The sequence below is a fragment of the Salvelinus namaycush genome, chromosome 34 (genome assembly GCF_016432855.1).
Source record: "Salvelinus namaycush isolate Seneca chromosome 34, SaNama_1.0, whole genome shotgun sequence".
Classification (NCBI taxonomy): domain Eukaryota; kingdom Metazoa; phylum Chordata; class Actinopteri; order Salmoniformes; family Salmonidae; genus Salvelinus; species Salvelinus namaycush.
The window spans coordinates 21,555,500-21,573,163 of NC_052340.1; the positions used below are offsets into that span (position 1 = coordinate 21,555,500).

At 49.0% G+C, this 17,664-nt stretch overlaps 2 protein-coding genes across 2 annotated transcripts in view; both read left to right on the top strand.

The window, feature by feature from the left end:
* The window catches only part of LOC120028427 (calsyntenin-2-like), a 129,702-nt gene extending 119,460 nt beyond the window's left edge, over positions 1–10,242 (top strand). The window contains exon 13 of the mRNA XM_038973647.1: positions 10,042–10,242. Within this exon, the coding sequence (XP_038829575.1) occupies positions 10,042–10,242 (201 nt within the window). The remainder of the gene's footprint in view (positions 1–10,041) is intronic.
* Positions 10,243–13,243: 3,001 nt separating this feature from the next.
* Positions 13,244–15,911, top strand: LOC120028428 (tripartite motif-containing protein 42-like). The gene is made up of 5 exons (XM_038973648.1): positions 13,244–13,341; positions 13,565–14,274; positions 14,661–15,400; positions 15,507–15,731; positions 15,855–15,911. The coding sequence occupies exons 1-5, from the start codon at positions 13,244–13,246 to the stop codon at positions 15,909–15,911; spliced, it is 1,830 nt and encodes a 609-aa protein (XP_038829576.1).
* The last annotated feature ends 1,753 nt before the right edge of the window (positions 15,912–17,664 follow it).

Consider the following 17,664-nt stretch of genomic DNA (forward strand, 5'->3'; position numbering starts at 1 on the left):
CCAGGCTATGACAGCCTCCCACACAGCTCAAATACCCAAACCAACTGTAAGCTGTTGTATACCAGCTATGAAACAGCCCTCCCACACAACCAATAACCAAACCAACTGAGCAAGTTGGGTATACCAGGCTATGGACAGCCTCCCACACAGCTCACATACCAAACCACTGTATCAGGTGGGTATACAAGGCTATGGACAGCCTCCCCAAAGCTCACATACCAAACCACCGTAGCAGGTTGGGGTATACCAGGCTATGGACAGCCCTCCCACCAGCTCACATACCAACCAAATGTATCATGTGGGGTATACAGGCTATGGACAGCCTCCCACACAGCTCACATAACCAACCAACAGTAGCAGTTAGGTTAATACCAGGCTTGGACATCCTCCCCATACAGTTCACATACAAACCAACTGTAGCAGGTATGGATATACCAGGCTATGAACAGCCTCCCACACAGCTCACATACCAAACCAACTGTGGCAGGTTGGAGTATACCAGCTATGAACAGCCTCCCGCACAGCTCACATACCAAACCAACTGTAGCAGGTTGGGGTATACCAGGCTATGAACAGCCTCCCACACAGCTCACATACCAAACCAACTGTAGCTGTGGTATACCAGGCTATGAACAGCCTCCCACACAGCTCACATACCAAACAAACTGTAGCTGTGGTATACCAGGCTATGAACAGCCTCCCACACAGCTCACATACCAAACCAACTGTGGCAGGTTGGGGTATACCAGGCTATGAACAGCCTCCCACACAGCTCACATACCAAACCAACTGTAGCAGGTTGGGGTATACCAGGCCATGGACAGCCTCCCACACAGCTCACATACCAAACCAACTGTAGCAGGTATGGATATACCAGGCTATGAACAGCCTCCCACACAGCTCACATACCAAACCAACTGTGGCAGGTTGGAGTATACCAGGCTATGAACAGCCTCCCGCACAGCTCACATACCAAACCAACTGTAGCAGGTTGGGGTATACCAGGCTATGAACAGCCTCCCACACAGCTCACATACCAAACCAACTGTAGCTGTGGTATACCAGGCTATGAACAGCCTCCCACACAGCTCACATACCAAACCAACTGTAGCTGTGGTATACCAGGCTATGAACAGCCTCCCACACAGCTCACATACCAAACCAACTGTGGCAGGTTGGGGTATACCAGGCTATGAACAGCCTCCCACACAGCTCACATACCAAACCAACTGTAGCAGGTTGGGGTATACCAGGCTATGAACAGCCTCCTGCACAGCTCACATACCAAACCAACTGTGGCAGGTTGGGGTATACCAGGCTATGAACAGCCTCCCACACAGCTCACATACCAAACCAACTGTAGCAGGTTGGAGTATACCAGGCCATGGACAGCCTCCCACACAGCTCACATACCAAACCAACTGTAGCAGGTATGGATATACCAGGCTATGAACAGCCTCCCACACAGCTCACATACCAAACCAACTGTGGCTGTGGTATACCAGGCTATGAACAGCCTCTCACACAGCTCACATACCAAACCAACTGTAGCAGGTTGGGGTATACCAGGCTATGGACAGCCTCCCACACAGATCACATACCAAACCAACTGTGGCAGGTTGGGGTATACCAGGCTATGGACAGCCTCCCACACAGCTCACATACCAAACCAACTGTAGCAGGTTGGGGTATACCAGGCTATGAACAGCCTCCCACACAGCTCACATACCAAACCAACTGTGGCAGGTTGGGGTATACCAGGCTATGAACAGCCTCCCACACAGCTCACATACCAAACCAACTGTGGCAGGTTTGGGTATACCAGGCTATGAACAGCCTCCCACACAGCTCATATACCAAACCAACTGTAGCAGGTTGGGGTATACCAGGCCATGGACAGCCTCCCACACAGCTCACATACCAAACCAACTGTAGCAGGTTGGGGTATACCAGGCTATGGACAGCCTCCCACACAGCTCACATACCAAAACAACTGTGGCAGGTTGGGGTATACCAGGCTATGGACAGCCTCCCACACAGCTCACATACCAAACCAACTGTGGCAGGTTGGGTTATACCAGGCTATGAACAGCCTCCCACACAGCTCACATACCAAACCAACTGTAGCAGGTATGGATATACCAGGCTATGAACAGCCTCCCACACAGCTCACATACCAAACCAACTGTGGCAGGTTGGAGTATACCAGGCTATGAACAGCCTCCCGCACAGCTCACATACCAAACCAACTGTAGCAGGTTGGGGTATACCAGGCTATGAACAGCCTCCAACACAGCTCACATACCAAACCAACTGTAGCTGTGGTATACCAGGCTATGAACAGCCTCCCACACAGCTCACATACCAAACCAACTGTGGCAGTTTGGGGTATACCAGGCTATGAACAGCCTCCCACACAGCTCACATACCAAACCAACTGTAGCAGGTTGTGGTATACCAGGCCATGGACAGCCTCCCACACAGCTCACATACCAAACCAACTGTAGCAGGTTGGGGTATACCAGGCTATGGACAGCCTCCCACACAGCTCACATACCAAACCAACAGTAGCAGGTTGGGGTATACCAGGCTATGGACAGCCTCCCACACAGCTCACATACCAAACCAACTGTAGCAGGTTGGGGTATACCAGGCTATGAACAGCCTCCCACACAGCTCACATACCAAACCAACTGTGGCAGGTTGGGGTATACCAGGCTATGAACAGCCTCCCGCACAGCTCACATACCAAACCAACTGTAGCTGTGGTATACCAGGCTATGAACAGCCTCCCGCACAGCTCACATACCAAACCAACTGTAGCAGGTTGGGGTATACCAGGCTATGAACAGCCTCCCACACAGCTCACATACCAAACCAACTGTAGCTGTGGTATACCAGGCTATGGACAGCCTCCCACACAGCTCACATACCAAACCAACTGTGGCAGGATGGGGTATACCAGGCTATGGACAGCCTCCCACACAGCTCTCATACCAAACCAACTGTAGCAGGTTGGGGTATACCAGGCTATGGACAGCCTCCCACACAGCTCACATACCAAACCAACTGTAGCAGGTTGGGGTATACCAGGCTATGAACAGCCTCCCACACAGCTCACATACCAAACAAACTGTAGCAGGTTGGTTTATACCAGGCTATGAACAGCCTCCCACCCAGCTCACATACCAAACCAACTGTGGCAGTTTGGGGTATACCAGGCTATGAACAGCCTCCCACACAGCTCACATACCAAACCAACTGTGGCAGGTTGGGGTATACCAGGCTATGAACAGCCTCCCACACAGCTCACATACCAAACCAACTGTAGCAGGTTGGGGTATACCAGGCTATGAACAGCCTCCTGCACAGCTCACATACCAAACCAACTGTGGCAGGTTGGGGTATACCAGGCTATGAACAGCCTCCCGCACAGCTCACATACCCAACCAACTGTAGCAGGTTGGGGTATACCAGGCCATGGACAGCCTCCCACACAGCTCACATACCAAACCAACTGTAGCAGGTATGGATATACCAGGCTATGAACAGCCTCCCACACAGCTCACATACCAAACCAACTGTGGCAGGTTGGGGTATACCAGGCTATGAACAGCCTCCCGCACAGCTCACATACCAAACCAACTGTAGCAGGTTGGAGTATACCAGGCCATGGACAGCCTCCCACACAGCTCACATACCAAACCAACTGTAGCAGGTTGGGGTATACCAGGCTATGAACAGCCTCCCACACAGCTCACATACCAAACCAACTGTGGCAGGTTGGGGTATACCAGGCTATGAACAGCCTCCCACACAGCTCACATACCAAACCAACTGTAGCTGTGGTATACCAGGCTATGAACAGCCTCCCACACAGCTCACATACCAAACCAACTGTAGCTGTGGTATACCAGGCTATGAACAGCCTCCCACACAGCTCACATACCAAACCAACTGTGGCAGTTTGGGGTATACCAGGCTATGAACAGCCTCCCACACAGCTCACATACCAAACCAACTGTGGCAGGTTGGGGTATACCAGGCTATGAACAGCCTCCCACACAGCTCACATACCAAACCAACTGTAGCAGGTTGGGGTATACCAGGCTATGAACAGCCTCCTGCACAGCTCACATACCAAACCAACTGTGGCAGGTTGGGGTATACCAGGCTATGAACAGCCTCCCGCACAGCTCACATACCAAACCAACTGTAGCAGGTTGGAGTATACCAGGCCATGGACAGCCTCCCACACAGCTCACATACCAAACCAACTGTAGCAGGTATGGATATACCAGGCTATGAACAGCCTCCCACACAGCTCACATACCAAACCAACTGTGGCTGTGGTATACCAGGCTATGAACAGCCTCCCACACAGATCACATACCAAACCAACTGTGGCAGGTTGGGGTATACCAGGCTATGGACAGCCTCCCACACAGCTCACATACCAAACCAACTGTAGCAGGTTGGGGTATACCAGGCAATGGACAGCCTCCCACACAGCTCACATACCAAACCAACAGTAGCAGGTTGGGGTATACCAGGCTATGGACAGCCTCCCACACAGCTCACATACCAAACCAACTGTAGCAGGTTGGGGTATACCAGGCTATGAACAGCCTCCCACACAGCTCACATACCAAACCAACTGTGGCAGGTTGGGGTATACCAGGCTATGAACAGCCTCCCGAACAGCTCACATACCAAACCAACTGTAGCTGTGGTATACCAGGCTATGAACAGCCTCCCGCACAGCTCACATACCAAACCAACTGTAGCAGGTTGGGGTATAACCAGGCTATGAACAGCCTCCCACACAGCTCACATACCAAACCAACTGTAGCAGGTTGGGGTATACCAGGCTATGAACAGCCTCCCACACAGCTCACATACCAAACCAACTGTGGCAGGTTTGGGTATACCAGGCTATGAACAGCCTCCCACACAGCTCACATACCAAACCAACTGTGGCAGGTTGGGGTATACCAGGCTATGAACAGCCTCCCACACAGCTCACATACCAAACCAACTGTAGCAGGTTGGGGTATACCAGGCTATGAACAGCCTCCTGCACAGCTCACATACCAAACCAACTGTGGCAGGTTGGGGTATACCAGGCTATGAACAGCCTCCCGCACAGCTCACATACCAAACCAACTGTAGCAGGTTGGAGTATACCAGGCCATGGACAGCCTCCCGCACAGCTCACATACCAAACCAACTGTAGCAGGTATGGATATACCAGGCTATGAACAGCCTCCCACACAGCTCACATACCAAACCAACTGTGGCAGGTTGGAGTATACCAGGCTATGAACAGCCTCCCGCACAGCTCACATACCAAACCAACTTTAGCAGGTTGGGGTATACCAGGCTATGAACAGCCTCCCACACAGCTCACATACCAAACCAACTGTAGCTGTGGTATACCAGGCTATGAACAGCCTCCCACACAGCTCACATACCAAACCAACTGTAGCAGGTTGGGGTATACCAGGCTATGGACAGCCTCCCACACAGATCACATACCAAACCAACTGTGGCAGGTTGGGGTATACCAGGCTATGGACAGCCTCCCACAAAGCTCACATACCAAACCAACTGTAGCAGGTTGGGGTATACCAGGCAATGGACAGCCTCCCACACAGCTCACATACCAAACCAACAGTAGCAGGTTGGGGTATACCAGGCTATGGACAGCCTCCCACACAGCTCACATACCAAACCAACTGTAGCAGGTTGGGGTATACCAGGCTATGAACAGCCTCCCACACAGCTCACATACCAAACCAACTGTGGCAGGTTGGGGTATACCAGGCTATGAACAGCCTCCCGCACAGCTCACATACCAAACCAACTGTAGCTGTGGTATACCAGGCTATGAACAGCCTCCCGCACAGCTCACATACCAAACCAACTGTAGCAGGTTGGGGTATAACCAGGCTATGAACAGCCTCCCACACAGCTCACATACCAAACCAACTGTAGCAGGTTGGGGTATACCAGGCTATGAACAGCCTCCCACACAGCTCACATACCAAACCAACTGTGGCAGGTTTGGGTATACCAGGCTATGAACAGCCTCCCACACAGCTCATATACCAAACCAACTGTAGCAGGTTGGGGTATACCAGGCCATGGACAGCCTCCCACACAGCTCACATACCAAACCAACTGTAGCAGGTTGGGGTATACCAGGCTATGGACAGCCTCCCACACAGCTCACATACCAAAACAACTGTGGCAGGTTGGGGTATACCAGGCTATGGACAGCCTCCCACACAGCTCACATACCAAACCAACTGTAGCAGGTTGGGGTATACCAGGCTATGGACAGCCTCCCACACAGCTCACATACCAAACCAACTGTAGCAGGTTGGGGTATACCAGGCTATGGACAGCCTCCCACACAGCTCACATACCAAACCAACAGTAGCAGGTTGGGGTATACCAGGCTATGGACAGCCTCCCACACAGCTCACATACCAAACCAACTGTAGCAGGTTGGGGTATACCAGGCTATGAACAGCCTCCCACACAGCTCACATACCAAACCAACTGTGGCAGGTTGGGGTATACCAGGCTATGAACAGCCTCCCGCACAGCTCACATACCAAACCAACTGTAGCTGTGGTATACCAGGCTATGAACAGCCTCCCGCACAGCTCACATACCAAACCAACTGTAGCAGGTTGGGGTATACCAGGCTATGAACAGCCTCCCACACAGCTCACATACCAAACCAACTGTAGCAGGTTGGTTTATACCAGGCTATGAACAGCCTCCCACACAGCTCACATACCAAACCAACTGTGGCAGTTTGGGGTATACCAGGCTATGAACAGCCTCCCACACAGCTCACATACCAAACCAACTGTGGCAGTTTGGGGTATACCAGGCTATGAACAGCCTCCCGCACAGCTCACATACCAAACCAACTGTGGCAGTTTGGGGTATACCAGGCTATGAACAGCCTCCCACACAGCTCACATACCAAACCAACTGTGGCAGGTTGGGGTATACCAGGCTATGAACAGCCTCCCACACAGCTCACATACCAAACCAACTGTAGCAGGTTGGGGTATACCAGGCTATGAACAGCCTCCTGCACAGCTCACATACCAAACCAACTGTGGCAGGTTGGGGTATACCAGGCTATGAACAGCCTCCCGCACAGCTCACATACCCAACCAACTGTAGCAGGTTGGGGTATACCAGGCCATGGACAGCCTCCCACACAGCTCACATACCAAACCAACTGTAGCAGGTATGGATATACCAGGCTATGAACAGCCTCCCACACAGCTCACATACCAAACCAACTGTGGCAGGTTGGAGTATACCAGGCTATGAACAGCCTCCCGCACAGCTCACATACCAAACCAACTGTAGCAGGTTGGGGTATACCAGGCTATGAACAGCCTCCCACACAGCTCACATACCAAACCAACTGTAGCTGTGGTATACCAGGCTATGAACAGCCTCCCACACAGCTCACATACCAAACCAACTGTAGCTGTGGTATACCAGGCTATGAACAGCCTCCCACACAGCTCACATACCAAACCAACTGTAGCAGGTTGGGGTATACACAGCCTCCCACACAGATCACATACCAAACCAACTGTGGCAGGTTGGGGTATACCAGGCTATGGACAGCCTCCCACACAGCTCACATACCAAACCAACTGTAGCAGGTTGGGGTATACCAGGCTATGGACAGCCTCCCACACAGCTCACATACCAAACCAACAGTAGCAGGTTGGGGTATACCAGGCTATGGACAGCCTCCCACACAGCTCACATACCAAACCAACTGTAGCAGGTTGGGGTATACCAGGCTATGAACAGCCTCCCACACAGCTCACATACCAAACCAACTGTGGCAGGTTTGGATATACCAGGCTATGAACAGCCTCCCGCACAGCTCACATACCAAACCAACTGTAGCTGTGGTATACCAGGCTATGAACAGCCTCCCGCACAGCTCACATACCAAACCAACTGTAGCAGGTTGGGGTATAACCAGGCTATGAACAGCCTCCCACACAGCTCACATACCAAACCAACTGTAGCAGGTTGGGGTATACCAGGCTATGAACAGCCTCCCACACAGCTCACATACCAAACCAACTGTGGCAGGTTGGGGTATACCAGGCTATGAACAGCCTCCCACACAGCTCATATACCAAACCAACTGTAGCAGGTTGGGGTATACCAGGCTATGGACAGCCTCCCACACAGCTCACATACCAAACCAACTGTAGCAGGTTGGGGTATACCAGGCTATGGACAGCCTCCCACACAGCTCACATACCAAACCAACTGTGGCAGGTTGGGGTATACCAGGCTATGGACAGCCTCCCACACAGCTCACATACCAAACCAACTGTGGCAGGTTGGGTTATACCAGGCTATGAACAGCCTCCCACACAGCTCACATACCAAACCAACTGTAGCAGGTTGGGGTATACCAGGCTATGGACAGCCTCCCACACAGCTCACATACCAAACCAACAGTAGCAGGTTGGGGTATACCAGGCTATGGACAGCCTCCCACACAGCTCACATACCAAACCAACTGTAGCAGGTTGGGGTATACCAGGCTATGAACAGCCTCCCACACAGCTCACATACCAAACCAACTGTGGCAGGTTGGGGTATACCAGGCTATGAACAGCCTCCCGCACAGCTCACATACCAAACCAACTGTAGCTGTGGTATACCAGGCTATGAACAGCCTCCCGCACAGCTCACATACCAAACCAACTGTAGCAGGTTGGGGTATAACCAGGCTATGAACAGCCTCCCACACAGCTCACATACCAAACCAACTGTAGCAGGTTGGGGTATACCAGGCTATGAACAGCCTCCCACACAGCTCACATACCAAACCAACTGTGGCAGGTTGGGGTATACCAGGCTATGAACAGCCTCCCACACAGCTCATATACCAAACCAACTGTAGCAGGTTGGGGTATACCAGGCTATGGACAGCCTCCCACACAGCTCACATACCAAACCAACTGTGGCAGGTTGGGGTATACCAGGCTATGGACAGCCTCCCACACAGCTCACATACCAAACCAACTGTAGCAGGTTGGGGTGTACCAGGCTATGGACAGCCTCCCACACAGCTCACATACCAAACCAACAGTAGCAGGTTGGGGTATACCAGGCTATGGACAGCCTCCCACACAGCTCACATACCAAACCAACTGTAGCAGGTTGGGGTATACCAGGCTATGGACAGCCTCCCACACAGCTCACATACCAAACCAACAGTAGCAGGTTGGGGTATACCAGGCTATGGACAGCCTCCCACACAGCTCACATACCAAACCAACTGTAGCAGGTTGGGGTATACCAGGCTATGGACAGCCTCCCACACAGCTCACATACCAGAGCTAGAACATCACTCCAACTCTTAGGTGAAACAGGTACCTTTATACCTATGTCCCCTCCCTATGGACCATACCATTAACCATGGAGATCTTTACCCATTCAATCATAATAACAGGCATCTTCATTACACCCACATTTACATTTACATAGCAAGTGTTCATGTCCACCTGAACATGGCATCCACTTGGAGCTTTGAAAAAGGGTCAATTACTGCATTTAAAGATGAAACTGAAATGTGTCACAATGCAACTTGGCCAAACGTTTCCTTGACACATAATTATCCTTACGCAACAGTAAATATTAGTGATACTGGCAAAAAAGGAAAATAACAACAGTATATACCTTTAGGATATATGAATTACTAGATATATGGACGAAAATGAACACGCTAAACAATTTATGGGGAAGGGGAAATCAATAATTAGTGACGAGAGCTACTGAGTCAGCTTAATCACAGCATCTGAAATAGAGTGAGTAACTGAAGTTTGAGGGCAGAGGGACAAATGGCAGGGAAGAGGAGAGAAAGTGAGAAATGAGACATAGTGAAACAGAGTAGGACACACAAGGGCCACAGTAATCAGCTCCAGAACCTGTGACACACCTGTTGCCTCTCTGTGCCCCATGCAGAGCTTCCAGGAGCCCCAGGGAGCTGAGGAAGAGGCCAGCGAGGAGGACGAGGAAGAGGATGATGAAGAGGAAGACGATGACATCACCAGCGCCGAGTCAAACGACAGCGAGGAGGAGGAGGAGGTCCCAGGAGCTCTCAGTGTAAAACAGGGCAGCAAGAGGGGCCAGCTGGACTGGGACAACTCTACATTAACCTACTGAATACAATCACACATACACACTGACGCACACACATACACACAAACACTAATGTACATACACACACGCTGAGGCATCAACATACACACTACCATAAAATCAATTGTTTAATCATGAGAAACTACCTGAGATTTCTCTCAATTGAGTTAACATCTCCCCCTACTGGTGAAAATGGAAATGGTGATGAGAATAGAATGAGCACTAAAGTAATACATGTGTCAAACACACATACATACACACACACACACACACACACACACACACACACACACACACACACACACACACACACACACACACACACACACACACACACACACACACACACACACACACACACACACACACACACACACACTCAGTCACTCACACACATGTCACACCCGCACACACACACACTCACTCTCTCACATACAAGCGAACAACGCCAGCTTGTACTCCATTTAAAAATACTCCTTTCCTTTATGTCAAATCATCTGGTGATAACTAAAGGCTACAATGTGGTACTCCAATGCTGTTATACTATCTTGTGGTCCTGAGTCAGTACCACAGACCTCAAGCCCTAGTCCACAAGCTCACAGTTTATCTACTGTTTTATACTGAGACTGTGAAGAAGAAAAAATACTAAATACTGTATACAGCTGAAATTGTTCGTCAAACATCTGATTTCCACTATTTTTTCAGGGTCTAAAATCGAATCTGAAAAACTGTGGTCCTATAGGTCGCCATGATCCTTTGTAATGGTTTCTTTCCCATAGGCACATAGTGGTACAGTCCACTGTGCCAGAGTTAGCGTGGTACAGTGGGATAGCTAAGATGGTACAGTCCAATATAGGGAAACTCCTTCAATCCTTACCATGTTATCTGTGTACAGTATATCATACCTTCTGTCCATGGCATCAAAGGAAAATTTAAGGCAAAATAAGAAAAAAATATTATTGCATTGATTTGCAGTATTTTAATACCTGGAAAATATTTTGGGGGTTTGTTGCAATGGAATATAATTTATTTAGCACTGCTTATTTAATCTTGGATGATGTGTCCAGGTGATTTTAAAGAGTTATGCCGTCCCCCAATGGTACTAAACAGTCTTTATTTGTTTTTCGATTGATGTGCTGTTGGAGATGTTGTACTTACCTGAGGCATAGTCATGCAGGTGCAACATTACAGAATGTTCAGATAGAAATGTGTTGCATAGAACTGACACGTTTCTCTGTCATGCAAAACAATAACCATGTCAGCTCTATGCATTTAAATTCTATCTTCAATATTGTGTATATACATTGCTCACAACTGAATAAGCACCCAGGTGAAAGTTGGCTTTTTCTGTTCTGTTTCTTGGACACACTACAAGAGAGGAGGAACCTTGTAAATGTGTATATGTTCCTCTTACCTGTAAATACTATCTAGAGTAGGTGACCCCGCCCTGAACCTAGCAAAGCCCCTCCCTCTTTTCTTCTGTATGTATGCACATAACCCCGCCCATGTCAATTAAATCTGTACATATTACACCAAACCCTGCCCCGCTCTCTGTGTTTGTATCTCAATGATCAGTTCATTCCGAATGGCTATGCTTTCTGTCTGCTAAGACAGGCAAGTTAAACCAACTTAAGCCCAACTTAAGCCCAACTTAAACTGGTTAATGGGCATGTATAAGATTGTCTATCTTTCTGTAGTCAATACCAACAACCCCCCTTACCCCTATCTTACACAGTCTGCCTAATATAAAATGGTACTTTACCTGGCATGAGGAGAAATTGAAAGTTTCTATTTTCTACATTTGGGTATTTGACTGTGTGACCCTGCTTGATGTAATCCTTTCCAGGGATAGTCCTTTGGTTCTATCTGGGAGAACCCTGTCTTGAAGAGCCCATGTATAGCTAGCTACAAGTTCATGTAAAGTGTTCAACAGTTGTGTAGGGTTACACCTGTGCTTGTGACGTGAGACCTTGTCCTCAACCTCCACCATGTTACTTTCAGCTCCTGAACCCCTCTCACACCTGTACCCCCTTGGAACTTTTGCTAGACTTTGCATCAACCCTCCCCAATGTTCTCCCAACGTTTGTTTTAGAGGTGGAAGGTGAAAATAAATATGAACCTTGTAAAATGGGTAAAACCTTTTTTAGTTTTTCTTGACGTTTTCTTTGGACTGTTTTCTTAGTTTCCTTTGGATGGTCACTACAGCACTTTCTGTAAATTGACCAATAAAGAGTTGTTTTAGAATCTAGTTGTGTCTCATTCATTCTGCAGTCACAGATCAATTTGTTCAATACAGAAAACAACTAAGGGGAATTCAAATGGGGTGGGAAATACTCAGCAGCCGGGTCACTAGTTAGTCATATAGTTAAGACTATGGACATTTCAGGCTATTGCATTTCAAAGCTATGAAAGGTATTAGGCCCATCTAACCGTTTAAACTGAGGGCAATACTCAACACAGCATCTTCATTGCGAGAAGACGGATCACCTGCAACTTCTGATTTGAAAGTTCACATTTAATCCAATGTCTCCATCTAGTGGACATCTCTAGTGGTATGTTTGGTGGTGTTTTATCAACTTGTTTCTCACTGAGGAAATGGGCCATAGCGGACCCTATTATAGGGCTTAGAATTTCTTCGCGTTACGACATGATACGGCCGCCGCGGACTGTGCCATAATTACGTCATAGACGGCCGCAAGTTTACGTCATAGTAAAACAGTTGAGATATTCCCGCAAGATTCACATTTCGATCACACACAGACGTGCTGAAGAACGTAAGTGCCTCAGTAGCCCTCCATCTGCAATGCAATGAAAAATGCAAAGGAATTAACCAGATTAGGCTAATTGTGTCAACATTGGGCAATTAAATATAAAGATCTCTATTAGAATGTGCAAGCAAAATGTAAGCTAATAAGTCAAATACAAAGTAGGCTAGCCTAATGAGTGACATCTAATAATGACTTTGTTTTCTTTAGGATATCTCAGCACATAAAATTCAACTAGGGATCACTTATCTAATACAATAATGCCTGGTACTGGTTCTGAATCTGGCTGTTGGCCACGCTTGAGATCTTCAAAGAAGCGCTCCAACCCCAAAGCCAAACAGACAGGAAAGGAGATAGGGTATGAAACTGATTTTAAAAAGCCTAACAAGTACTGAAGTAGTGCCAAATATGATTTTTATGTTTGTATAGACAGGAATAACAGTTGTAGTTATCTGAAAATGGCTGGCGTAGTTGTGGAGGGATGATATTGTACTCTAACAGTGATGATGTATGTAGGCTACATTAGTATTTTTCTCCAGCTCTCCCCTCTGAACCCTAAGCCTGCCTGTTACCCCTTCTAGCGCACAGGATGCCCAGACCAAAGCTGAGCTAGACCCGATGACCCGCTCCCTGGCTCTCCACCTGTGCTGCCCAGCCTGTGACACTCTCCTCCTCCAGCCTGTGTCTCTGCCCTGTGGCCACTGCCTCTGCCAGCCCTGCCTGGAAGGCATCCGCAAGAAGCCCTCCAGCACCAAGGCCTCTGATGCCCAACAGGCCCAGCCCTACTCCCAGTGCCCCTGTTGCCTGGTCCACTACTCCCTCCAGCCTGGCGGGGCCTGGCCCTTCCCAGAGAACCTTCTTCTGGCCAACGTATCTGAGCAGCTCCTAGAGAGGCTGGAGGGCCTGAAGCGGGTGAAGCAACCCAAAAACACCCGGGCCAAGGACACATCCATGAGGGTGACCGCCTGCGAGATCTGCTCTAAGCAGTGCGAGGCCCAGCACTACTGCCGCACCTGCGGCCTCAACTACTGTGCCAAGTGCCTGAGAAAACTCCATGGCAACCGGGCATTCCAGGCGCACGTGCTGACGGAGCCCGTGGAGCGTGGGTGCCGCAATCCATGCCCCATCCACCACGACCGTTCCCTGTCCCACTGTTGCCTTGACGACGGAGCTCTGGGGTGCCAGGGGTGCATGGAACAGGGGCACCAGGGGCATGACGTGTCACCCGTCCACGAGGCCCGCGCCCGCAGGGAGGTGGGCATCCGCAATTCGCTGGAGCAGGCTGAGAAGGGTAAGGTCACACCTACTGCTCTATTGTTTCTGAGACTCTTTATATAAGTTCCACTAAGGGCTGTTTTTCTTTGTATACATTTCATGGATTTATGTTGTTAATTTGAAGTCTTAATGTTGCTGCACAAACAGCTTTTGTTCAGTTAATTAGCTTTCATAAGTGCAGCCAAAATCTACCAGAGTTAAGCTTTCACATCTTAATTACTGCAAGTAAAAAATACATTCTCCAAAACACATCTCTGTGAACCACAGTAATGGTAGCCATTATGTCAAACAGATTACTCCGTTGTGGCAATTGAGTAAACTCAAAGTAAATGAATTGAAAGTTAATACAGGAAGTTAAGTTTGTATCAGATGTTTATTGCTGCCCTTGTCACGTGGCTGTAGTGAAGTCCCAGTGTGAAGCCGACATGGTGTCCATGGATCAGTTGAGGGCCAGAACGGGCTCCGACGGCGCCGAGCTGAGACGCCGCGTGCGCGAGGGCTTCCTGTCTCTCCGTAATGTCCTGCTAGACCAGGAGGCGGCACTGCTCTCCCACCTGGACAACCTGACCTCCAGTACCCGCAGCGGTGCCAGGGACTTCCTCCAGACCTCTGCCCCACTCCTGGGCTCCCTGACTGGGCTGGAGGTGATCTCTGAGCAGGCCCTCCTGGAGCCCGACACCGTGGCCTTCCTGACCGGGGTCGTGGCTCTGACCCAGTGGCTGCAGAGGGTCAACGGGGACATCCACCGCCCTGCCCTGACTCTCCAGGAGGGGGAGCCCTTCAAGGGGGTGAAGATGGACTTTGACGCCCTCCTTAGAGAGCTGCAGGGCCTGCTGGGGACCCACCTCCACTGGAAGAGCCCTGAAGTGGATGCAGTGGTTGCAGCGGCGACCAGCGTGGAGTCAGACATTTTGGAGGGGTGCTGCGAGGTGTTGCAGGTGCCATCCTGCCCAGGGACCCCCCACCGCACCCTGGCCCTGGCGGACTCCCCCCTGAGCCCCCGGAACCCCAAGAGCCCCAGGAAGTTGGTGATGGAGGAACACCTGGGCCTGTCGGCTGGGGACTGCAGCGATAAGGAGCGCAACCTGCTGCCCAGGCCCCCCATCATCTACCAGCACATTGTCAGCGGAGACACTGTAGAGGTGCAGTTACACAGCAACTAGGGACTTATTGTAAACTTCAAATGTATTGTTTTATATCTATGTGAAGTTATCCAATATGATGATAACTCTCTATCTGTCTGTGTAGATCTTCTGGATGCTGCCCATGGGCGAGGAGGTGGAGACCTTTGACATCCACTTCCAGGATGCTGTTATTGTGGGGATGGCCATGGAGGAGAGGAAGGGAGTGGTCCTGGTGGGGCTGAAGACCTGCAACCTGCAGACGGCCGGGCTCCGCCTAGACACACACTACCTGTTCCGGGCACGCTCTGTCAACAGCCACGGGGCCGGGGAGTGGAGCTCGTCCTACAGGGTGAGTACGGTATTACATGACCAATGACATTCACTGACTGACTGTGAGGCCAATCCTATTTTAAGATACATTAGTATTACTGACAACTAACTTGAGTTGTGTTCATGTTGTCATTGTTCCCAGGTGAATTCCGAGCGCCAGGGAGACGAGGCCAAGGCAGCCGTGACACAGGAAATCTAACTCTTACAAAAGGAAATGAAGATCCCACACATCAAATGTCATACATATGTCACTTACAATCTGTCTTTTCAACATATCACTGTACACTGCATTATCAAGCAGAAACATACATTGCATAATAAAAAGAAAGCAAGCAAATTTGAAAAAGTGAGCTATTGAATTTTTTCACCAAACACAATGCTTTGTGGAATTCATTCTTAACTAATAAATTACATTGTATTGACCACTTGACAATAGAAAGGATAGTCTTTAGTCATGTCTCGGTGCCCAGTGCAAACAGCGGAAATCTTTTAATCACCTATGAAACAAAACACTCATTAGCATCAGGCTAACGAGTCCTAGGTGACCCTCTCGTTATACAACATTAAATAATTACATCCTCTTACCCCCAGCAGCAGCCCTCTGCTACTACAGCCCACACCACTCTCAAGGACACGGTAATACACTCATTCTATTTAACACACTTCAGAAAGTGCACTGTCCGGAAAAATGATGTAAGCTAAATGCTAATGAGTGGATAGAGTGTCTCGTACAGTAGGTGTTACACCATGGTGTGTGTGTGTGTGTGTGTGTGTGTGTGTGTGTGTGTGTGTGTGTGTGTGTGTGTGTGTGTGTGTGTGTGTGTGTGTGTGTGTGTGTGTGTGTGTGTGTGTGTGTGTGTGTGTGTGTGTGTGTGTGTGTGTGTGTGTTTAGGGCTAATAATGTTTGTGAGAGAGGAGTGTGTAACAGTTTGGCTAATTACTGGTCCACCCGGTGTGTGGTTGGTTATATAAGGGTTCTGTAATATGTGCTGTAATATGTATATCAGTGTTGTAATATGAGTCATCTGCTCCACTATGAGAGGCTGTTAACCTGCAATATCACACTACATCTATAAACAAGTCAATGTGTCCTGTAAAATCACGACTGGCATCGCTCTATTTCTCTCTCTGTCTTTCTCTCTGTCTCCCTCACTCTCTCTTTCTTTCTCTCTGTCTCCCTCACTCTCTCTTTCATTCACACACATTTACACAAGCAGCCCAATTCTGATATTTTTCCACTAATTGTTATTTTGCCCAATCAGATCAGCTGTTTTGCCAATAATTGGGCAAAAGATCAGATTTGGGCTGCCTGTGTAAACCCAGCCTTATAGTTCTGTCTTTCTCATCAGCTTTTCTGTGTTCTTTGCTGAGGTTTACACATTGATGATAATGTCATCTTTTCTATTTTCTTCAAATCTACATACTGCATCATCTTATCAATTATCATCCATATCATCATCGTTACCATCACCATTGTCTGTGAAGAAGGATTCATTAGAGATAATACTGTAATTTTACCTGCTTGTGTACTTACTGTAGGAATATGAGAAAGTGACTTGAATTGAAATGTTACAGTGCAGTAGGCCTGATCCTCCTGGACAAGTACAATGTTACAGTGCAGTAGGCCTGATCCTCCTGGACAAGTACAATGTTACAGTGCAGTAGGCCTGCACGTCCTGGACAAGTACAATGTTACAGTGCAGTAGGCCTGATCCTCCTGGACAAGTACAATGTTACAGTGCAGTAGGCCTGCACGTCCTGGACAAGTACAACGTTACAGTGCAGTAGGCCTGATCCTCCTGGACAAGTACAATGTTACAGTGCAGTAGGCCTGCACGTCCTGGACAAGTACAACGTTACAGTGCAGTAAGCCTGATCCTCCTGGACAAGTACAATGTTACAGTGCAGTAGGCCTGCACGTCCTGGACAAGTACAATGTTACAGTGCAGTAG

What these genes read in the sequence shown, in the direction of transcription:
- LOC120028428 (XM_038973648.1), top strand. Translation starts at nt 13,244, where the DNA reads ATGCCTGGTACTGGTTCTGAATCTGGCTGTTGGCCACGCTTGAGATCT. An exon ending in GCTGGAGCAGGCTGAGAAGG is followed by an intron (nt 14,275 to 14,660) that starts GTAAGGTCACAC and finishes ACGTGGCTGTAG; the next exon opens with TGAAGTCCCAGTGTGAAGCC. An exon ending in AGTGGAGCTCGTCCTACAGG is followed by an intron (nt 15,732 to 15,854) that starts GTGAGTACGGTA and finishes CATTGTTCCCAG; the next exon opens with GTGAATTCCGAGCGCCAGGG.